Source organism: Thermomyces dupontii, assembly GCF_041956625.1.
Source record: "Thermomyces dupontii strain NRRL 2155 unplaced genomic scaffold VTN31scaffold_9, whole genome shotgun sequence".
Taxonomy (NCBI): Eukaryota; Fungi; Ascomycota; class Eurotiomycetes; order Eurotiales; family Trichocomaceae; genus Thermomyces; species Thermomyces dupontii.
In genome coordinates this window covers 919,768-941,942 of record NW_027192315.1, presented here as the reverse complement: position 1 = coordinate 941,942, position 22,175 = coordinate 919,768, and the positions used below count along the sequence as shown (strand labels likewise).

The 22,175-nt window shown below is 53.7% G+C and overlaps 7 protein-coding genes across 7 annotated transcripts; 2 read left to right on the top strand and 5 right to left on the bottom strand.

The window, feature by feature from the left end:
• Positions 1-555: 555 nt before the first annotated feature.
• Positions 556-1,815, bottom strand: VTN31DRAFT_7557 (uncharacterized protein; the record flags this gene model as incomplete). Its single annotated transcript, XM_069408291.1, has 5 exons — positions 556-656; positions 705-792; positions 848-973; positions 1,032-1,693; positions 1,740-1,815. The coding sequence occupies 5 exons, from the start codon at positions 1,813-1,815 to the stop codon at positions 556-558; spliced, it is 1,053 nt and encodes a 350-aa protein (XP_069258055.1).
• Positions 1,816-2,383: 568 nt separating this feature from the next.
• Positions 2,384-3,515, top strand: VTN31DRAFT_7556 (uncharacterized protein; the record flags this gene model as incomplete). Its single annotated transcript, XM_069408290.1, has 2 exons — positions 2,384-2,708; positions 2,776-3,515. 2 exons carry the CDS (start codon positions 2,384-2,386, stop codon positions 3,513-3,515), a joined length of 1,065 nt encoding a protein of 354 aa, XP_069258054.1.
• Positions 3,516-5,449: 1,934 nt separating this feature from the next.
• On the bottom strand, positions 5,450-9,219 carry VTN31DRAFT_7555 (uncharacterized protein; the record flags this gene model as incomplete). Its single annotated transcript, XM_069408289.1, has 12 exons — positions 5,450-5,536; positions 5,592-6,809; positions 6,871-7,020; positions 7,073-8,115; positions 8,164-8,348; positions 8,396-8,453; positions 8,512-8,592; positions 8,647-8,804; positions 8,867-8,942; positions 9,020-9,037; positions 9,109-9,158; positions 9,212-9,219. The coding sequence occupies 12 exons, from the start codon at positions 9,217-9,219 to the stop codon at positions 5,450-5,452; spliced, it is 3,132 nt and encodes a 1,043-aa protein (XP_069258053.1).
• A 772-nt stretch (positions 9,220-9,991) lies between these two features.
• Positions 9,992-12,826, bottom strand: VTN31DRAFT_7554 (uncharacterized protein; the record flags this gene model as incomplete). The annotated part of the gene is made up of 1 exon (XM_069408288.1): positions 9,992-12,826. One exon carries the CDS (start codon positions 12,824-12,826, stop codon positions 9,992-9,994), a length of 2,835 nt encoding a protein of 944 aa, XP_069258052.1.
• Positions 12,827-13,266: 440 nt separating this feature from the next.
• VTN31DRAFT_7553 (uncharacterized protein) lies at positions 13,267-14,314 on the bottom strand (the record flags this gene model as incomplete). Its single annotated transcript, XM_069408287.1, has 2 exons — positions 13,267-14,067; positions 14,129-14,314. The coding sequence occupies 2 exons, from the start codon at positions 14,312-14,314 to the stop codon at positions 13,267-13,269; spliced, it is 987 nt and encodes a 328-aa protein (XP_069258051.1).
• A 782-nt stretch (positions 14,315-15,096) lies between these two features.
• VTN31DRAFT_7552 (uncharacterized protein) lies at positions 15,097-16,735 on the bottom strand (the record flags this gene model as incomplete). The annotated part of the gene is made up of 7 exons (XM_069408286.1): positions 15,097-15,175; positions 15,238-15,663; positions 15,727-15,998; positions 16,051-16,316; positions 16,366-16,429; positions 16,507-16,593; positions 16,664-16,735. 7 exons carry the CDS (start codon positions 16,733-16,735, stop codon positions 15,097-15,099), a joined length of 1,266 nt encoding a protein of 421 aa, XP_069258050.1.
• Positions 16,736-20,699: 3,964 nt separating this feature from the next.
• Positions 20,700-22,013, top strand: VTN31DRAFT_7551 (uncharacterized protein; the record flags this gene model as incomplete). The annotated part of the gene is made up of 1 exon (XM_069408285.1): positions 20,700-22,013. One exon carries the CDS (start codon positions 20,700-20,702, stop codon positions 22,011-22,013), a length of 1,314 nt encoding a protein of 437 aa, XP_069258049.1.
• Between the last annotated feature and the right edge of the window lie 162 nt (positions 22,014-22,175).

The window sequence follows — 22,175 nt, the reverse complement described above, 5'->3', positions numbered from 1 at the left end:
CATCTGAACTCGTCCCGGTGGTTATTTTGTCATCTCATCCAGCCCTCTGATATCTGCCAGCCTTCGATTTCTCGTCCAGACTTCAATTTCCAGTCTATCTTCTCCTGTTGCTTCCTGACCACCATCGTTATCTCGACGACTTACCTCCATTACGGGTTACCTGTCTGAGAATCTGTCATGGCTGAATCCCAGAAGTCCCAAGCTTCGAAGCCAGATTCTCCCAGAATTTCAACTTCCAAATAGAGTTAGCATAATGATCGACGTTTAGGGGCCCCGCCGGCGACAGGTGTCATCCCAACTCCAGGAGGAGAGAGCTTTCTCGTTAGAAAAGAACTACTAAGGCTCTGCTTGAATCCCATAATTCTCGACTAATTCGATTTGCCGTTTCGTTCAGCACTCATTGAAGCAAACTCCGATAGCCATGAATCGAATATATGATGCTTTGTGTCATGAAAGAACGCATGATCATAACATGCAAATACTTGGGCTTGCGAGAGAAGATTAGGAAGAGCAAGAAGCTCGGCAGAAATCAAGGATAATGCATGTGATGAGAATTCAGACATGGTGGAGGTAACTGTTCTCTTCTTCTGGATGGTCATGAACGACAATTCCTTCCGCTATCCCATCGCTGGCTCTTGCTTCAGGATTCTCAAGAACTGTATCACTGTTAGGATCATGAGTCGAGTAACAAAGGAATGTCATACTCAGAGCAGCAGCGCTTGCTGGCACCCGATTATGTGAAAGAATGGAGTCGGGATGCTCCGGACGGTCCAAATTGAGCCGAGATCCAAGCTTGGCCGTCATCAACATCATGTCCAATGAAGCTGGTGCAATGATTTGACCTTACCCGCATCGTCTCTCGTCTCCTCAGAGAACCTAATGAGTCTCTGGAGCTTGATTGAGTGAAGCTCAAGGCAGTAGAGCTCGATGCGCCCGGATTTTCCGCGGACTTAAGACGTTTTGGGGCGATGGTCTAGTGAGATTAGCCTCTTTTGAAATAACTGACACTTATCTTGAAGTTTGATGCACACCTGGCTAATGTGCTGCTCCGTTTCCTCGAACCGACGGTGCCAGTTTGCCCACACTGCCAGTCCTCCGGGAGGAACAATTCGGAACTGACTCTTCTCGTCAATGACCGATTCGTCCCGAGCAGAACCTGCTGAAAGTGCTTGTTGGAACAAATTCCTTGGGTTGATTCCGCTTCCTGGGGAACCTTCATTCAGGAACTGCTGCCAGGGCTTGAGATCGTGCCGAAATGTCGGGTTCAAAAGCCAGAGTTCGATAAATTTCTCGGCCTCATGAAGGATAGCCCACGAAGAGTTGCTCCTCATTATTTCCGCAGGCTTCAAGGTGTACTTGTGGCGATCCCGCAGCTTCGTCAGAATGCCGCTTTGGAAACTCTCCATCGAGAATTGGCTAGGAAACAGCTGTGGGTATCGTTTCAAACGGCGGACCTCTCTTGCGATGTCGAAGAAGAGGACAGCCGTCTCGGTAACAGTCATAGTGATGTCTACTTCAATGAGTTTCAAATCTTCCAAGTCACTGACTTTCTGATAGTAGGGTTGTAAATGCGGATGTTCGCTTTGGGGGTCCCTATAGACAAGTTCAAAGATATCTTCGTATCCCCTTTCCAGTTTGAATTGAAGCTCGATTAAGAAGCGCTCATCACAAACTCGAAGAACCTCGTCCCTGTCTGGGGAACATGAGCCTGGAACGTTGGAAGTTGGGATCTGACCTACTGTTAACCTCGCCCTTGTCGTAGAGCCAAACAACAGGGCTTCCCATGTGAGTGGGGATATCAGAATCTCCCGACATGGTCGAGAGACAGAAGCACGCTCAAGCCGAAGCGCAAGAATGCCACTTGACGATACGATAAGAAAGGTTCTATGCGAGTAGTTTAAGGGGAAAAGTTTAGACCTGACTTAGAGGTGTTCATCAAACCTACTAGTTAGGAAAGTGCTCGTGCCTAGTAGAGATAGAAGAATCATCATAGTAGTACTGGATGACAATACCATCTTGTGGGGCGTATCGGAACTGTCATGCATTGAAGATTTCATGTTCTTTGTTTTCAATTTCCAGGTGCCTTTCACTCGGGACTTGGACGAAGTCGACATTCAAGTCAAGCAGTCGTGAAACTCCCTCCATCCCTCACCATTGTTAGAGCACGTACTGTTTTTAGCCTCGATTCACCGATGAAGTTCGTCTCATTTCATGAATTTCTTTCCTGCCTCTGAATTATCTTTTCTCAACTCATCTTAACCCATCCTCCACACGGAGTTTCCGAATCCCTCAACACCCTCTTCTCCATTGCTTTCTTGTGAAATCAACCGCGTTGTCGATTCAGTGACCGTTTTTGACGCTCAATTAGAGCTACTCTCACGGCATGGCCGATCTCCCAAGTCCGGGTCCCAAGGACCTGGAACCTCTTCGGCGGGCTTTCAATCAGCTCGTTATGCTCTTGCCATCGGATGAAGTGGAGGGCCTACTTCGGACTATCAGCAACCAAGAGGCTGCAACACCAAATGCGCCATCCGCTGCAGTCCTGGACGGCCCAGGCCCTCGCCTCCACTTGATGGAAGAAGTCATTACTGCTATGAACAATGAACCTCGCCGTTCCGATCTTGTGGCTGTGAACACTCGCATGCCTCGTGGACGGAGACCTGACAGCCGAAAACTGCGCCCACTCAACAGTTTCATTGCTTTCAGGAGTGAGTATAATTCTAACTGAGGGTCCTGTATACCTCAGTTTGCTAATGAAACGGCTTCGAACTCTAGGCTACTACTCTGGGACCCTGACTGGCATGACACAGAAAGCAAAATCGGGTATTCTCAGGTTTCTGTGGCATAACGATCCGTTCAAAGCAAAGTGGGCTATCCTCGCGAAAGCCTACTCTAGCATTCGAGACAAACATGAGAACGGTGTCACACTGGACACCTTCTTGGCCTTGACAATTCCTTTCATTGGGCTCATTGAGCCATCGAAGTACCTTCAGACGATGGGCTGGAAGGTTGTCAAAGGCCAAGACTTCCAGTATCATGTTGTGAAGGGGGAGACTGTGACATCGGGCCTCCCAAGTGTATCGACAAATGTCTCAGTGACCGATGTCATCAACTATTGCTACGCTTCGGGTTACGTTGAAGGCAATCATTCTGTACAGGAACCAGTGGCTGGCCAAGGAATGCCATTTGCCGCCCAACCCACTCCCAATACATCGAACGACGACAAGACCACTTCCGACGTCGTTTCTCAAGCTGCGACCGTGTCTGCTAGTGAACGCACAATCGCGAACCTCCACAGCAGTTTCGAGTGGAGTTTTGAGGTTCACGATGATCTCCCTAACCATTCGGCGTTCGTGACTGGTGCCCAGGAAGCCATCGAAGGCTTAGCAGAGACGAACGATGATGACGACGGATTATTTGCGTCCTTCAATCCCCAGATTGAGGGCCTCCCGGTCTTCGATCCTATCGACCAGTCCGGTACCTACAGTGTCGACTTGACTGGATTGGAACTCTGAGCCTTGTTCACTAGCTATCGGTGCGAATCCAATCCAGTTCGGAGGCTCAGTGAAGGAATAGCAGAGCACCAACGCAAGCCGACACCAACAAGTCCGATCAAATGAAACAAACGGCTTTATTTCCTTCACCTTCTCCCAGCTGTCTCGCAAAACGATACTACTCGTCCTCATCCTCGCTATTTGCCTCAGGCTATTCACGTGAACATCGCATTCCCGCTTTCATTTCGTGATCTCGCTTTCTATCTTATGCACACATGACTAATGACTTCTCGATGAACTCATGACTCGTTATTCGAAGGGATAATTGTGTCAACAGACAGTTGATCCGAGCTATTCTGGGTCATACTCTGCAATATTTTCTCATCTACGGAAAGAACTGAATCATCTTGTTTGTTTCTCGTTTTGTTTCGCATGCTTATTGATGGTCAAAATCTATTTAATGTCATTCATTCCATACAATAATGGAATGTACTTCGGGCACTACGGAGTACTCAACTGCCTACCTACTACTATGTACCTATGGATAGTAGTTAGCATAACTTAATACTGTTCAACAAGAATACAAGGTACCTAGGTAGGTGCCTAGCCTAGCTACTTACAAGCACTAACTAGTGATTGATGATTGCAATACACTTGAATACTTACTACTAAGTACTTACGTATTGCGTACGAGTACTATTGGTGTTTGATAAAGTAGGTAGGGAATAGTTATTCTTTATTCTCGTTCCTCATTTTAAAACACAACTTTGCAGTCATGAAGTTCTATATAGCATGAAATTAGCCAAAAAGCCAGGCACAACCCAACCTCTTCCCCAAAGCTAACCAAGTACTAACAGGTACCTAGGTACCTACCTGTTAAGGCAACCCACTGCATCAGCTAGGTAGGTAATCCACTTGTCAACCGCAAAGTCCATCCTCGAAAGCGCAAACCGAGCAACTCCATCACTCGAACAAAGAAAACCCATCCCCTTTTAGTGATTACGAGCCATCGGGCCGAAAGAGCCCGAAGATCCGTCTGATCGAGGTTAAGCATGTCGTTCGGATAAACTTCAAGCTTTTTGGTCCCTTAGCCGCGGATGGATGGATCCCGACCCGCTTTACTCCGTACTTTTCCCCAATTCTCTTCCCCCCCCCCCCACACGTTCCTTCCGCTTTGAGCTTGGCGCTTTGGTTAACTGGCAAAATTTGGCAATTAGCATTGCTGGAACTGTCCGCTTGCATTGACATTTAGGATATGTATTATGTATTCGGGCTTTTGCTGTGCAAATTGTTTGATTCGTATTTAGACCACATTATCGTACGAAGAATACGGATAGGCACCTTCATCACAGTGCAAAAGTTCCATGGGCAACCCCTCAGGTCAAAAAACGCACGAGCTCACATAAAACTTTCATGTATGGCTCGGAAACTACGGTAAAAAAAAAAAAAAAAAACAAAAAATAGCACGCACAGATCATTGAACGGAAGCTGTTAGCTGCAGGGGCTCACCCCCCAGCCCGGCCCCCCCCCCAAAGCTTCCAGACCTTATTTCCCAGAACTCCAGTTCTGTGGAGTTCTGTGGGCGTTGGGATCGGGACCGGGAACCGTGCATCCGGTGTGTGTAATGTTGCACAGCAGCGGTAAGATTATATATATCTAGTCCGCAGGAACGGATAAAGAATTGAGATTCTTTTTGACTCGTATATCTTTTGGAACCAATCGCCCGGGGCGGATCGGTGATCCAATTCTGCGAATCGACGGAAATGGTTAGGTGTTGCTTCTTTGTGTGCGTTAAAGAAGAGGACTCTCTGAAGCTGATTTTACAGACTACTCCGTACTGCAGGTAGAGGGACTCGAGGTACTATTGTACAGCTACTCGAGGATCAAAAGACTCAAAGTAATCGCATATAATGTACTAGGACTGATAGAAACCTGAACTGACTGATATTCGACAATCACTCCTCGCGATACGCCAACTTGCGCATCTCGCCCAGACGTTGTCGGGCGCGGGACAGCGCGTTCTCGAGTTGCAGAATCTCGACCTGTAACCAAACCTGTGAGCTTGGTCCGAAATCAAATAAAATAAAGAAGGCTTACCTGTTGCTCCATCTCCCGGACCTTGAACTCGTGACCACTGAGCTTGGAGTAGTCGATGGCGTCGCCCTCGTCGCGATGCTTCTCGGCAATGATCTCCTGCACCTGGCGGACGAGGCTGCGGCAGGCAGCGCCGACGGCCTTGCTGGCCCGCTCGAGCCGGTCCTGCGTCTTGCTCATGAAGGTGGCCTTGACGCGGCTGGCGGCGACGAGCTGCGCGGTGCTGGCGGCCACGTCGTTGCTGGCGACGATGAGCTGCTCCGGCGAGTTGCGCCCGTTGATGACGCCGTCCGCCGTCTCGATCAGCGTGTTGGTCGAGGACGCGACGGCCTTGGCCGCCGAGATCAACCCCTCGGTCCACCGATTGTTCTTCTTGTAGAATGCCGTCCGCGACGAGCTGCCGCGGCCTTCTCGTACAATCTCCTCCTGCGCCGCCGTCGCCGCTTTGATGAGCTCCGCAATCGCCGTCGTGATCGCCTGCGCCGCCTCCAGAATCGTGTCGCTGACCCGCACCTCGTATGTCGTGTACCCTTCGCGTGGCTTCTTCTTCATCTTGGCCAGCCTCTCCACCGCCGCGTCGATCGCGTCCGCCGCCTTCTCCAGCTCCTTGTCCACAATCTCCCCGAGATCGCCCGCAGCCGTGCTGATCTTGCTGTCCTTGGGCGCAAACGTCTCCACCAGCTTCGACAGCGCCTGCAGATCCCGCTGCACCTCCAGGTTGTTGTTGATCACAACGTCCGTCTTCTGCAGCGCCTCCAGCCCTTCCAGCCGGAACGACTGCAGGCTTCGGAAGAAACGGATCGTCGATTGCGCCGGCTTCCGTGCCGCGTTGAGCAGCTGGTCCGTCGCCTTGTCGTCCGTCGCAAACCGCGTCAGACCCTTGGTATTGCTCAGCACATCCGCGATCGAGCCGGAGAACACAGACACAGTCCGGATGATCTCCGCGTGCGACGAGTTCGGTCCCTCGGCAATGAAGTTGTTGAACGCCGTGGAGAACTCCGTCGCCGACGCCGCCGCCTTCTCCACCTGCGACAGTACGTATGGCGGAGACGCGTTCTGGTTACCCGCCTGCATCGTCGAGTCCAGTTCGTACAGCGCGTCATCCACGCGCTGCACACCACTCTGCAGCACGGAGTCGATCATGTCATTGATCTTGACTACCGTGCTGCGCAGGACCTCGTCAATCTGCGAGTCGAGCGCTTTATCGGTGTCTCCTTGTTGCTGCAAGATGTTAGCTCTCAAAAAAGCATGTCTCAAAAAATTCGATGTTGGACCAACTCACCAATTTCAGCTGCTCCAGCTCCATCAACGCCTCGTCCATGCCGGACTTGTACACTTCAATCTCTGCATCCTTCTCCCGCAGGGCGGCCTGCACATCCTCGTCCATTTCATTGCGCTTCGCGGCCATCTCCTCCAGTGCACGGGTTTTGTTCTATTGACGTCAGACTCATAGACAATAGAAACCAAAAGTAGAATGGACGTACCCGTAGAGCCTCCTCCAAGTCAGCCATCTCCCGATTATACTTGGACAGCAACGTCGAAATCTCTGTCCCCTTCTGCTTCTCGGCATTCTCCGCCCGCTCCAGGGCCAGCCGGAGTTCTCGCTTGACCTTTTCGAGCTCCTCCTTGTTGGCCCCCTTCAGTCGGTCGCGCTCGTGCAGCGCGCGATCCCGCTCGCGGATCATGTCCGCCAGCTCGAGGTTCTTCGTCTTCATCTCGCGCTCGAGCTTCTCGCGCTTCTCAATGGCCTCCTGCGCCGACGCGGCCTTGAGCTTGAGGCTCTTGGTCGTCTGCAGCAGATCCAGGTGCTCCTGCCGCAGCTGCGAGTACAGCTTGGCTAGGGCCTCGTACTTGCTTCGCCACGTGTTGACTTGTTCCTGCAGCGCGCGGATCTGCTCATCCTTGGAGTTCATCTGCAGCGTGAAGTTGTTGTTCAAGCTGCTCATTTGCTCCTCCAGGTCCTTGACCCGCTTGTCGTACTGCTGCAGCATCAGCTGGTCGCGCTCGTACTGCGCCCGCGCGTTCAGGTTCTCCCGCTCGAGTTCCGCAATGCGGCCCTGGGTTTGCTGCTGGTACTGCTCGCGGAGCAGCTGCTCCTGGGCCAGCCGTTGCTGCTCGAGCTGTCGTCGCTGCTGCTCCTCGAACTCGCGCTGCGCCTGCTGCTGGGCCAGGAGCTGCTGGCGCTGCTGCTCCTCCCACTGCTGCTGCAGTCGGCGTTGCTCGGCCTCGAACTCCTCCTGCCGCTTCGCTTCATTGTTCCAGAACTCATTGATCGGTTCGGGCTCTTCCGGCTGTTTCGGAGGCGGCGTGGGCTCGCGCTCGGGTTCGCGGCTCGGTCTCTTCGGCAGCGCAGGGCGCTCGTCTTCCTCGGACATGAGGTTCGGAGGATTCGGGGGTAGTTTCGGGATCGTGATCAGGCTAGTGAGATATCGCAGGTTCGAGCATTCGTAGTAAAACCGTACTAGTCGATGATGCTGTGCATCATATCGATTCCGGAGGGGTTCGAGGGCGTCATCGTCGCCGGTAGCTACTCAAGTTAGCATAATCCTGAAGTCAATCGGTGTGGAAAACGTGCCTGTATGCATAGCCCGCAGCATGCTCGTGATGAACTTGTAGATGCCATAGCTCTCCTGCACCAGCGGAACCAACGCCGAGATTCGACACTCGTTGTTCGTCCCATGCTGGAAGTGCGAGAAGATCAGTTTCTGGAAGGCATCGATCTGATCCTGCAGCGTCATAAGATCGGTAATCGTCTCGTAGCTAGACAGCGTCAGCAGACTGCCAAGAAAACCTCCAGAGATACGCACCCTTCATTGGGATCACTCGTTGACTTTAAGCTGATATACTCCTCATACTCGAACAGGCCTAATCTCCCATCAACACATGCCCACACGATCTTGCCGGAAAGGGGTCTAAACCGCACCGTTGAACTCCGGATGATGTCGATGAAACGCGAGCTTCGACTCGAGAAAAAAGACATATTCTCGGATCAACGGGCCGTACCCTAGTAACGATCACTCAGCATGCATGTCATGACCACAATAGCGTCCGCTCTCACCTCGTATCCCCTCCCCTGCAACGCCTCGCGCTAGACTATCAATCCAATTCACATGGCTCTGCGCTTCACGAACAACAACCGGATGTCCCTCCTGCAGGACCTTATGAATCGTAATCAGGGCCTTGAATGTCTGAACTTCATCGGCGAGGATGGGCTGACTACCGCGGCAATCCTTCCGTCAGAGCTGCATAGCTAGACTCGAAGATCATATAATACGTACACTTTCATGCCCGCCCAAAACGCGGCCGACGATTTATGGTCCCATGTATAGACGATACAGCTGCGGACATGCTTGCCTTTAGTCGTTCCATGAAATCAGTACACATCCTGTTTGCGTTGTACGAGGTAGGGTTCGACGGATGCGATCGCGTACGTTTCGGTGCTGTCTCGTCTGCAGGTCCACCGGTCATAGTCAGCCAAACTTGTTGCAATCCCCCGCACCTAGAGGAAAATGCGACCTACCAATGCTAGTAGCTTTGCGGATATTAATCGACAGATCGGCCTCGGTTCGGCTGCGGAGGGAGTCAGCGTCGGTTGCGAGTGTCATGCGCCAGAGATATCCAACCTGCTCATCTTGGCGAGGGCAGCCCGGGGAGATCTCGATCAATGTCAATCGCGGGATCAATCGAACGGAGCTCTGGCAAGGTAACGTCTGCCCAACCCAAGGTTGACACGGAGATTTCGGAATGGAAACGAGAAAACAAAACGACAGGAGGCAGAACAAAAAGAAGGTTAAGAACAAGAAAAGAGGGCAGAAAATTAAACAACGCTTGCTCTAAACCAAGGAGACGAAGCACGTGGCTGAGGTTCCTTGATGCCTGCCTGCTACACACGGAGAATATCAGGGCGGACGGCCTGGCCTGGCCGGATTACTCAGCCCTCCTTTCGCGCACCCCCTGGGCGGGACCAACCCTGATTGGTCCGGCGTGAAGTCCGCGGGGCGGGAGGAGCCCGGCCTTGGCATCCTGACTGAAGGATCTATGGCGGGGAGAGCAGCGGGAAAAGAGAGGAAGTATGTAGAAGAAATATGGTTGATCTTGCTCTATGGAATCATCCTTCTGTCGAAAAGTCCATCCGGACAAGCGGATTTCATTGCCAAACCCGAATATATCACCCGTTTGCCACTAACTGATACTCATCACTGACCAACAGACTTAGTAAAGCGCTTGCATCATGTCATAACCTCCCAAAAAAAAGATAGCCATAAGCCATACCCAAACTCCTACAATACCCAATTTCCAATAATTCCCTAGCGTTCTCCACGCCAATGCAGAATACCAACCAAACCATTTCCATGAAACGCCAGAGAACCCAAATCTGGTTATTTGTTCCCCGGCCACAGTCATCACGACACAGCTTCTTCCCGCCGGAGCAAACCGTTATGAACGGGCTCAGGCTTCGCCAGCTCAATCCCCTCCGGTGGCGTCACGCTCGTCGCCGTCGACGATCGCGATGACTGTGCAAGAAGGGAATTGTCCGTCTCTTCGGAGGATGTCATCGCGGGTGCCTGCTCGACGCCTGCATTGAGATTCGTATCATTATCAACCGCTACTCCAGGCTCTCGACGCCCATGCGAGCTAGCATCCTCCGAGGTATCCGGATCGGCGTCTCCGTCACCAGGCATTATCGCATCCGAAGGCACGACTGGACTGTTGGGCTCAGAGTCTGACGGCGCCTCAACGACGAGCAACTCGTCCGTGAAGACCGGATTAGATTCCTGTTTGGGCATGCTCTTGCGCGCCGGCATAGACGGCGGCACTGGCTTCCGCCGAGGTACAGAAATCGGGTTTGCCTTGATGGCAGACGACGCCCGCTCCGGAGGAGGAAGAGGCGTTCCCGGCGGTGGAAGCGGGTGCCCTCTCCCAATGGGATGCTCTGGAGTTCCCGGCTTAGGGCCGGAGTCCGAGTTCCTGAGTGACTCCGCTTTACTGAGGACGTTCCATCCCCATTTCTTCGCTGCCGCAGCGGTGGCAGAGCCAAAGGCCGCCATACTCTGGCGCCGCTCTACGGAGATGCTATTCGCAAAGGACTTGGTGATGGAATCAAGAGTTCGCACTCGCTTGCCCTCGTCGTTGGCATTCGTCGACGTCTGAGACATGGTTTCCGGTGTGCCGATTCCGGACGAGTCATTCCCGGAATAGACCGAATCCGGCCGTCGAGGAATGTCGGCATGCGTATCAGTGCTGCCGTCACCGTTGCTACCCGCCGGCAACTCCTTCGGCGGCGAGCTCTGAGGTGTTGCCGGCGACGAAGGAGGCTGTGACCGACTTTTAATCTCCATGATCGAGCTAGTGGCATCCCTTTTGCTTTTGCTTTTTCTTCGCCATGTGCCTCGCGTGGATTCACTATCTGCCTTGTCGCCTCGCCCGTGGTCCGGGGTCACCACCGGATCGGCCACCGTTGACCATGTCCGCGGTCGAATGAAGTCTGGCGGAGAGGAGCCCATAATCTTATCGACCGATGACGAGGAGGAGGTCGTGGCGCCTGATTCCAAATTCGGCTCCGAGCCGACCGATTTCGAGCTCTTGCGCAACTTCAGGCCTGGAGGCTGGTTGGACTGTGCAATGTCGGGCATGCTCACCGTACGTTCATCCTTGGGCCTGAGCGAGTCAACGGTGGCCCTACCCTCTGGCGCCTCCTCGGATGTCTCGGGACCACCCGACTCGTCAGGAATGTCGGGCTTGACTCCTGGCTTCGAGATCTCCCGCTCCCAGATACCCCCTCTGAAAGGCAGAGATGCCGTATCAAGAAAAGGTATATCGTCCCAGTAAGGATGGACAATGGTCTCGGCAATGACCTCCCTGATGCGACTTTCAATGGCGCGCAGGATGATGCCGTAGGTGATCTGGCGCGTGCTGACGATGGGCTCGATGGTCATGGTCATGTCCGGCATTTCGGAGAAGCAGATCCACAGCCGATTGCTTGGCGGTGGCTTGAATCGCAGCCAGACATGACCGTCAAGCTTCTTGAGCACAACGGCAAGCATCATGTCCACCTCGCGTGGCTTGAAGCGCTGGCCCAGATCAATGCGGGCCGTCGCGGAAATCTCGATGCGAAAGTCCCCGCTGTAGTTCACGTCCATCTCGACGGTGCAATCGCCGTCGACTGTGAGGTCCTTCAGCCGCGGATTCGTGATGAACGGGGCGCCGTGGCCCATGTAGATCTTCTGGAGGGCGATCTTGGAGATGAAATTTGGCTTGGGAACCCGCGAGATTTTCTTGGTGACCTTGTTCCAGACAAAGTCGTGCATCTCGGGAGTCTTGTACAGAGCCAAAAATAGCCGGCCAATCAAGGCGTTAATCCAGCGCGTCTGGAGATGTTCCTCCGATGAATGTAGACGCTGCACGAGCGTAACGATATCCTTGACATTGTAGTACTGGACCGCGGGCGGGGAGTCCGGCGAATTGGGCACCCGCTCCTGGTTCCGTAGCAACGCATGGTAAAAGTCCTCCTTGACGGACTGATTCTGGCAGAAAAGATAGAACGGTGGTGTCCAGCCGCGCAGGTCGGCGATGGAGTCCGGGCGGCGCGTCAAGCAGATGGCGTTACGCCGGATGTAGAGCTCGCCCTCGGGAATGACCTTATCGCTGCCGCTGTAGATGCTCACGTCGTGGTGCGCGAGCGAGATGACGTAGCGGACCTCGATCTGTTCGGCATCGTCGTACAGCATGAGATGGCCATGCCGGAGCACGATGTAGAAGACGTTCCGGGCGCGCCGACCGTTCTTCCCCGAGCTATTATTATTGACGGGCTCGATCGAGGACTGCTGCGGCTTGCGCTCAAAGATGCTGCGGTACATGGTCTGGTAGACGCTGGGACTCTCGGGCCCGCCGATCGCAGCGTCGCCCGCTGGCGTTGACTTCTCGGGCGGTTTGCCATTTACGCCACCAGGCACGTACTCGCGGCAGACGGCGAAGTAGCCGGCGGCGACGTCGGAATCATGGGTGCGCTTGAACTCCTCGGCAAGCACGTCGGTGCCGCTCTTCAGGCTGTACTGGTCGTCAGTCGGGTGCCGGAGCGGGTCTTTGGCAGCAGCATCGTCTTTCTCCGCTTCGGTCGGCGGTGGCTTCGGGGGCCGCTGCGTCAGGTACGCGTGGAGGAAGACGAGCGACAGAAGCAGAGGAACAAAGGTCACACCGCCCAGCACATAGACCAGCAGGTAGCCCGTAAAGGAACCCATCAGGAGCGGACGGTCTAGGCGACTGAGACGGCTGGCCGGGAAGATGGGGAGTCCATGGATTCACACATACACTTGGACTGAATCGCCGATGGCCGAGGGCGGATGTACCTGGATGGAGGAGGGCGAGAACGAGCGAGATGGGGCGTCGATCCGGGGTTACGTACAGTATGGAGCTTGTTGGTTGTCGGAGTTGAGCGGAGACAATCCACAGGTCACCGCCGCATCATCGCTGAGAAATAACACGAATAAACATAAGCAAACAGGGTGCACATAATAGTACTATTCGATGTTAACGAATCAATGATGCATCAACTAGACAACCAGTCGCCATTCGGAAATTGCGTGCTGGGATATTTTACATTGGTGTCTGTGTTCGAAATTCTAATTATTTACATGGCAGCCAACATCATCGATCGACCACATCAGACCACGTCAATCAATTAGCCCGACGTCGCGGACGAGCGGTCATCGACCGGCGACTGATCAACCCGCACCGCCGTACACGGAGCACCCTCATCATCCGAACTCCCCCCTTCGCGACTACGCTCAGTATCCAAGACGAGCTTCACACTACTACCCGGGGTACTAGCTTTCCCGGGCGATCCGCCCTTGACCGAACCCTCACCCCCGGTGCGGGAGCTCTGCGGGGAGGTCGTAACACCGAGCTTCTGATTCTCCACATCGCGCACCAGACTGCGGAAATACTGCGCAGCCTCAATCGTAATCGAGTAGTCCAGCGGCGTGTAATCGGCCGCATTGGGTGCCAGAGGCGGCGCTCCCGCCTGCAGCAGGACACGGACGGCCTTGAGATTGCCCCAAGCGCTGGCATGATGCAGAGCGGTGTTGCCGAACCGATCCACCGCCGTGAGCGACGCGTTATGCGCGAGCAGCGTATTCAGCGTGGCCACGTCCTCGGACGCCATGATCGTGCCGACCGACCCGGTGCGAGGCCGCCGAGCCTGCGGCGGCAGCACGGGGTGGTTGGTACTCGACGAGACGGACGCCGCCTGCGAGCCCTGTGCGGCCAGCATCAACGCCGTATGACCCTGCCGGTTCTTCCAGTCGATGATGTGCGGGAACGTCTGGCAGAGGATCTCGACGCAGTCCGCATTGCCGTGCGCGGCCGCGAGATGCAGCGCCGTCGAGCCGTCGGTGTTGATGCTGATTCCGGGCGCGGAATTGTATCCTGTGCGGTCGATGACGGGGGTGCACGAGTCATGGCCAAATGAGAGGAGCAGTTTCTATGGCATTTGTTTCAATCAGCAAGAGGAGTTACCCCTCTCCGTATGGTGCCGGACTGACCAATACTTCCACATGCCCTTTAATGGCCGCCAAATGCAACGATGTGTTACTCCGATCTGCGAAATCGGGATTCCTCAAATACTGCGGATAATTCTTCACGATGCGCTTGACCAGCAAGACGTCGTTTTGCAAAATTGCACGTCGAAGACGTACCGAGACATCGAGGTCGACCCTGAATGCCGACATGATCTCCTTCAGCACGATTTCGCGGGGACTCCATAAACGAGCAGTACGTACATCCCGGCTTCATTTCTGGAGCCGCTTAAAAGGCATGAAATATCCGCATGCTGGAGTTCTGTCCGTGTCTATTCTCCAGGTGGTACCTCTGGGGGACAGATCGCCTCCGTCAAACGATCAACCCTGGTCTCAGTCCTGTCTCCTGAACGACAGAACCCTGGACCCACTTTCGGGCTATTAGTCACGTGATGACATGAGCCTCGGCTTCATCCGAATGTAGTAAGTAGGTTACGGTATGCGGAGTATTCCGCCCGCCGGCGCCCAGTGCAACGAGCTCAAAGCACATGGAGTCATGGATCGATTGAATTGTACTTTACTACTGAAATTCTGAGCGACTTCAGTCTGTCCTCGCTTCATGCTCCGTGAAGGAGAAATATTACAACGCTCTGAACAAAACCCCCCCATTGACCACTGCACAACCGACCCCGAACGACACGACCACGACAGAACTCCAGTCAAAAGTCAACTGAACACCATCATGATGCTAACGGGCTCATCATGATTGAAGCGCACCATTAAGACGAATGCAGGAAAGTCAAAACGAGAAATGCCGATTACTGAGAAAAGGGACGTTGCAAGAAAGCGATGACAGGAGTGAGAATATTCGATGCCGTAGGAAAGAAAACGACAGTCTCGCGAAGATTGTCTCGTCATCATCAAGTCATGACTCATCAGGAGAAGCCGTAATAACCAGCGCGGTCCTGCGCATAGACCCAAATTAAGAGAGCAATCTATTTGCTTTTATTATCAAAGGCGTATTGGACCGGTTCGAATCCCGGATTTCGGAAATGCGCGGTATTGTACTCGGAGCTACACAGGATGGTTAGCATGGGTCAGCCTCGTGATGGATGGCAGGTTGGTTATGAACGTACTTTTGGAAAGGCGCCGACGTGGGGTGTGTTTGCCTGAGCTCCGGCTTCATCGCCAGAGCATTCCACCGGAACGGGTCGTCGTTCGACTTGGGTGGACTGAGCGGAAGGCTTGGTGGAGGTGGGGATGCGACAGTCGTTTGATTTGGCGGACTGACCGGCGGGGAATAGTATTGGCGTGGAGCCGGCGGGGCGGAAACGTAGCTGGGCGCCGCCGAAGGCATTACGGTGTTCGTGACGGCAGGAAACGTTGGATCGAGCATGAGGTTCGGTATCGACATGAGCTGCGGGTTGACGTCGAACGATGGCGCCGCCTGGTCCCAGAACGCGTAGTTGGTCATCATCCCGTACTGGTAATTGACTATTGGGTTGACGTTCACCGGCGGTGGCGCCGCCGGCGGCGCGGCGTAGAGGAGGTCATAATGGCCCCTGCGGGTATCTATCAGCGGGTGTCGCGGCGTGGAGAGTCAATCGCACTAGGGCGCTACTTACGGCCGATAGAGAAGGCGAATTGTCGAGATGGCGGCTCGATCCGGCGTCAGCATGTGAGGAGTGACCCTGTCTCCTTGACTTCGGTCCAAATAGAGGATCTCGACCGCCATTCCAGAGTCTTGAATGACCCCATGCACCAAAGCCTGCAGGCCCACTTCGTCGATCTCGGTCTTGACCGTCTCGACGCGGGTGGCACAGTACTGATCGATCGGCATGGGCAAATAGGCCTGGTATCGGTGGGGGTTGAGCTTGATCCAAGCGCTCGTCAAGAGCTGCGTGAATTAGCTCGTCAAATTCTGGGAGTCCGGTAAAGATTGCACGTACCCGGAAGTGTGTAATGATAGCATTGGAATTGTATTCCGAATTGAATGAGTCCACCAGGAACGATTCATCCGGCACGCCCTGCTGAATGGATTGGATAATCTGATCGAAGACCTCCTCAGTCGCATCGACAAAGATCTCGTAAAGATGCTCCTGCTGGCCGACTTGCTGCAGCAATTGGTTCAGCGACTTAATCCGCGCGAGCTCCTGCTGCGCCTTGAGGACGTCCCGCAGATAAAACAGGTTCTCAAAATAACCAAAAGCCACCGCTGCCGAAAGGCGTCAGCACCAGTCAGGATGCCAATCGCAGGCCCTCACCTCGCCAGCCACAATTGCCGTCGCCCTTCATGATTCGCGTAAAAGGATGCGTGACGGCAAGGGCCTGCGTTAGATTGACATGGGTCAGTGCCAGTTCTCCACAACATGGATATTGCAGCTCTCCACGAGCATAGTACATACGTTGGTCTTCGTCACGTAAGTCGGGTCCGCATTTGCGTACTCTGCCGAGATGATTTGGCTGGACTGCTTCACGGAAACCAGAGGGCCCTGTTTGCAGCAATCCGATGGATCAGCAGACGGATCGACGGGCCTTCCAAGGGAGCCGGCAAACGCCCACCTTTATGTCCGGCTCATATTCGTTTGACAGCTCCTGGAAGCGCTGCAGCTCCTCTTGCGATAGAGGTTCCATGATCGGATTGAAAGGGACCGGGTAGCAGAATTGCTCAATTGCGTGGGAAACTGAGGAACGATCGAGCTCTGGAGCAGCGACAGGATATCGATTTTAACCGGGGAATTGAAAGAAACCGGTAAACGAAGTGTCGGCCGCGCGTTGACGATGCTTGATGCAATATTAACGGGTAGTGGATCCAAGCGACGGCAACTAAAGGAACCGACTCCAGCACCGTTAGCGGAAGCAGAACGAGCAGCTCAACAGCATTCGAACTGGACTGAGCAGTTGTAGATAAGTAGAAATCGGGACGAACCGACTCAGTTCATTAAAAATCTAGTACGATTCAAAGTGACGACTGAATGACTGACTGTGAATGGGATCCTTCACGGACAGAAAAGTGAGGAGAACAAGAGACAAAACTCCCGTCCAAAACAGAACAAGAAGAGCAGATCCAAATTCCAAGCAAAAATCCCAAGGGTACGGTCCGAGCTCCGAGGTCGCAAGCCACCGGGTTTTATTTATTTGACTGGACCTAAAAGCCTGCGAAAAGCGAGGCCAACACACGCGATGGACGATGCGTGCGGGGTGAGGAAGGAAGAGAAGACAAGTCCAATGATCAGTGACACGGGCCGATGTTAAAGAGCAAGTTCCCTGCTGGGCGGAACCGGCCGTGGAATTCCGGCAGGATTGAGACTTGATGTGAGGTGATTCTGTCGTGTTTATTTTCTTTTTTTCTCGGGGATCTTCAATTGTTCTGGCCGCGATTTGAGATTGGCGATGGGCAAAGTGGTGGTCTCGGATAATATTACGGTATTGTGCCGGCTGTGACTGAATATTTCTGCATCAGCACTCTACAACAAGCGCTGATGGATTGTCATGACGATACGGAGACTGAAATTCCAGACCCTGGCAAGGAATGACGAGGGCGTATCGTTGAGACGAATCAAACTTTCAACGATTCCAGGATCTGGCAGAAAATATACATGAACAACCCGTACTCAAGCTAAACTTACCTATATCTACAGAATGGGTCGTTTCAAGATCCCATCCGTTGATTCCACCGAAACTCTGACATTGACACACTATAACCGAATGCATTACTTACTATTCTTGCAGGTACTCCTGGGGCAACACCAATCTCTGCTTACACGACGAGAATTGGGGAAACTGACATATTCAATCTTGGTCTCCCTAACCAATGGTCAATCTCAGGGTACAGAGTATCAGCTCGAGCTATGGATCAGAGCTATGCCATTTATCCTCGGACCCTGGTCTCTTTTCAGGGCGCGTGGCTCAATTCATCCGAAGGACCATCATGGCCATCTTCGCAAGCATACGACAGCATCCATATCCCACAGATTTCCTCCCCTTCAAACCCAGATTGTAGCAATAGCTCCTCGTCAGGTTCATCCGTGACTGCTAACCCCAACCAGTTTTTTACTCTTCTCCGCACGCTTCCGGAACTCAAAGAACCGAGGGAGAAGGAAAAAGAAACCAGAGCTCATACATTTGATAAGCATGACTGAATCGCTCCGATTGGTGGTTCTGCACCTAGGCGAATGGCCATGCATGCTTGAATTCGACAAGGGTGGGCATTGGAATGCAAAACGGAACTGTTATGTAATACTAGTAGCTGGGCTTTTCTACGTGTCAGCCTGTCGAGGGAGCTCAGCGTTGCGATGGCAGCAGGAATCCCTTGACGATGTCAGGACGATTGGTAGGCAGGCTACAATAAATAAAGAAGACCATGCAAGGCAGAGGCGGTTGAATATGGAATACAGATGGTGTGAGATAATGAAGGCGCTCTAAGCGCCAGCATCACACCAAGCTTTGAGATCGATTGGCATGGGAAACAAGTTATGTGATACTTCTGGTTGAGGATATTGCTCCCCGGTAAAGAATCTGTATTGAATCATAATCTATCGTATTGTGTTCTTAGTACCCAGTTGCCAGCGCCTTCTCAGCCCACCCCCTGCCAGGCCCCGTCGGCGATAGCGCTTCCTCACCAAAGCTCGGCGAGAACCCCGTTGAACCGCTTCCCAGCTGCGAGAACGCCGACTCCTCCACTCGGAACCCCTCGCCCTCGTTGAGCGCCGTGGTCCACAGCGTCCGGAGGGATGACGTCCATTCCTGCAACGCCTGAAGCCGCTCGTGGTCGCTCGTGCTCTGTACCTCGACCGTCCCCGTGGCCTGATCGATCCTTGCATTCAACTGGTCCGTCAGGATCAGATAGCTGATGATGTCCTGGACCTCGGCAATCGAGATCCGGATCTGCTTGGAGACAAAGGCCAGCGTGAATCGGGTGTACGGCGCGATGAGCTTGAGGATCGCCTTGGTACGCATGTTGCGACTGACTTCGTCAATGTTCTCGGCAATGAACGGGTCGGCCAAGAGTTCCTGATTTTTCCGCAGAATCTCCTCGTATGCACGAACGTCGTCGCGCTGGTACGCATCCACGAGATCCGTCATGGCTGAAATCCGCGGATCGCTTTTGTAGGGTTTGGTCTCCTGGGAGTCGAACGGGTTGATGTCTGACTTCATCAGCATCGTCGTGAGAACCAAATACTTCAAGACTTGAATCCGCTGGATGGAGCCCGCCTCATCATAGTTTCGGAAGGACTCAAAAAAGTCGCTCTGCGCCTGATCCCAGTTCTCCTCGCTCATGTGCATCTTGCCGCCGCACTCGCGGATGATGCCCATGATCTTAGGATGCGGCACCGCCGACCGTACGCGCAGTGCTCGCTGATACAGCGCCTTGAGTCGCTTGTTGTTTTTGGTTTCGGCGCACATTTGGATCTCCAAAGCATACACTTCCAGCGAGTACGTGCCCTTGCTGGGATCGTCTGTGCCATCCTCTCTTTGACAGGCTCGGTGGAGTTCCCGCAGCTTCCTCTCAAGCTGGATGAATTCTTTCCGCTCGAACCACAGACGGGCCAGTTTGAGATTGGTTTTGAGCCAGAGTCGTTCATTATTGGTGCTTTGGAATGAATTCAGTGTTAACCGGTAGAACTCCTCCATACAGTGATACGCCTTCTCATCATCGGACCCCTTTTCAATGTAGTCGAGCATGTTATTGATTGACTTCTCCGAGTAGTTCCGCGTGACAGCTGATCGGACATACGTCAGGAGCTCTCGGTAGTGCTCAATTGCCTGCAACGGTCAGCCAAGGATCTCAAGAGGATATGGAGCCGCCTACATCGTCATATCGACCCAACTTGAATTCCAGCTTGATTGCTTGCTTTAACCCTTTGAAACCCCTGTTCCAGTCAGCTTCCATCACGTTATCGGGCATTCTCACACTCACCATTCTCCCTTGTCTTGTTCTAATGCTGGGACCCCAAGAAACTCGTCAATCGCTTCCTCTGGGTTTTCATGTTTTATTTGTTTCGCGTTGTAGTATTTATTCTCAATCCCGATATCACCTGTCTCGTCATCCTCGGAGCCCTCATACTCGAAATCGTATCTGGACTGTCAGCCGTGGGACCGCCGTGGTGGAGAGTAGAGCTTACTCCTCGTCGGCGGAATCGTGCATAAAATCGTCATCGTCAGACATGGTGGCGGCGAATCTATCTCAGCGACAGAGCGCGACTGAATGCAAACTGCGCAGGCGTAGAGCAGTGGGTTCCGATCTGGTATGCTGGGTGATTGTATGCGTGCCGTTGTTGATCGCGATAGGTCTACCCGGTCGGCCTCATTGGTGGATGATTGGCGGAGGAGTTGTTTATGTAAGACAGAGTACGGAGTACGGAGTACCTAGTTATAAGCTAAACGATTTTAGGAAGCTCACCATAGGTATTACGTCGCCACAGCCCAGCCACAAAACACCAACCCATTGTCAACGATCAAATCGTCAAAGCGACTTGACCGTCAACAAAACGTGCTGAATTATACGTCCCTGCCCGGAGCAGCAGCGTGACAGACTGCTCATATTTCTAAGATCGAATCCATCTCGCCGGGGTAGTCCCCGCCACCGATCACCAAAATGGGCGGCGATCTGAACTTGAAGAAGAGCTGGAACCCCGTCCTCCAGAAGAACCAGGAGCGAACATGGCTGGCCGAGAAGAAGGCACTCGAGGAGCGCAAGCGCATCGAGCAACTGAGGCGCGAGCGGGAAGAGGAGCGGCAGATTCAGGAGCTGCAGGAACTGCAGGAGGCCGCTGGAGGGAAGAAGCGTCTAAATCGAGTGGAGTGGATGTATAATGGGCCATCAACCGGCCAGCAAGGCACTACGGAGGAAATGGAAGGGTATCTCCTGGGCAAGCGACGGATTGACAATCTCCTCAAGGGCACGGAGAATCAGAAACTGGAGAAGTCCGCCAAGGAGGATTCGTTTCTGAAGGCTCAGAATGCCAACACTGCTCGAGACACGGCGGCCAAGATCCGCGAAGACCCTCTGTTTGCGATCAAGAAACAAGAACAGGCCGCATACGAGGCGATGATGAATGATCCCGTGCGACGACGACAGCTGCTCAAGGAAGCGGGACTTGATAAATCTTCTACAGAAAAGGATAAGGATCGGAAGCATCGTCACCGTCACCGGCACCGCGACGACGAAGATCGGCATTCCCGTCGCAGACGACATCATGATGATGATGATGATGATCGCCATTCTCGCAGGAGCCGACACCGTGACGACACAGATCGATATCGCGACCGCCGAGACCGCGACCGAGACCGAGGTCGCGAACGTCGCTCATACAGTCGCTCTAGAAGTCCGTCTCCGACTAGAGAACGCCGGTCGCGTCGGTCGCCGTCGGTGGATCGACGCCGGTCTAATCGCTCCCCATCACCCTCCCGACGTCGGTCACCGTCGGTGGATGGCAGGCGCAGGTCCCACCGCTCACCTTCGCCATCTCGACATCGGTCGCGGTCGCCGTACCGTCACTCCCGTCGCGACCGCTCGTACTCTCCCCGTCGGCATTCTCGTGAACGGTCGCCTCGGCGGGACCGAGGTGACCGACCTTACCATTACCGTCAACGATCCCCTCCTCCTCCTCCGGTGCAGAACGATTCTCGCGGGCCGAGCAAGTTGGACGAGGACCGAGAGGCGCGGCTGGCCGCGATGCAGCAAAATGCAATGGAGTTGGAGCGCATGCGTGCGGAGCGGCTGGCGAAGGCCGATGCGCAGGAGGCGGCGGAGCGCGAGGCCGAGGAAAAGGCGCGCGCCACCAGCAGCAAGCTCGGCGGACGAGGAGCCTTCCTGACCAGCGTCAGCCGTCGTGCGGGCGAACTGGATTTGTCCGAGCGGCTGCGGCGGAGTCGGGGGAATGTGGAGCGAGAGCAGGAGGCTTATTGATTGTATTTATTGATGGATGGCGTTTGGTGTTTTACTGGTGCTTCGGGCAGGAGTTATGGTTTGAATTTCTAATCTACGTGTTGACTTTGAAGCGTTTTTCATGTAAAGTAGGGAATGTGTCGACCATCTCCGTTTGATCAAGACTTCTAAGCTGGCACAATT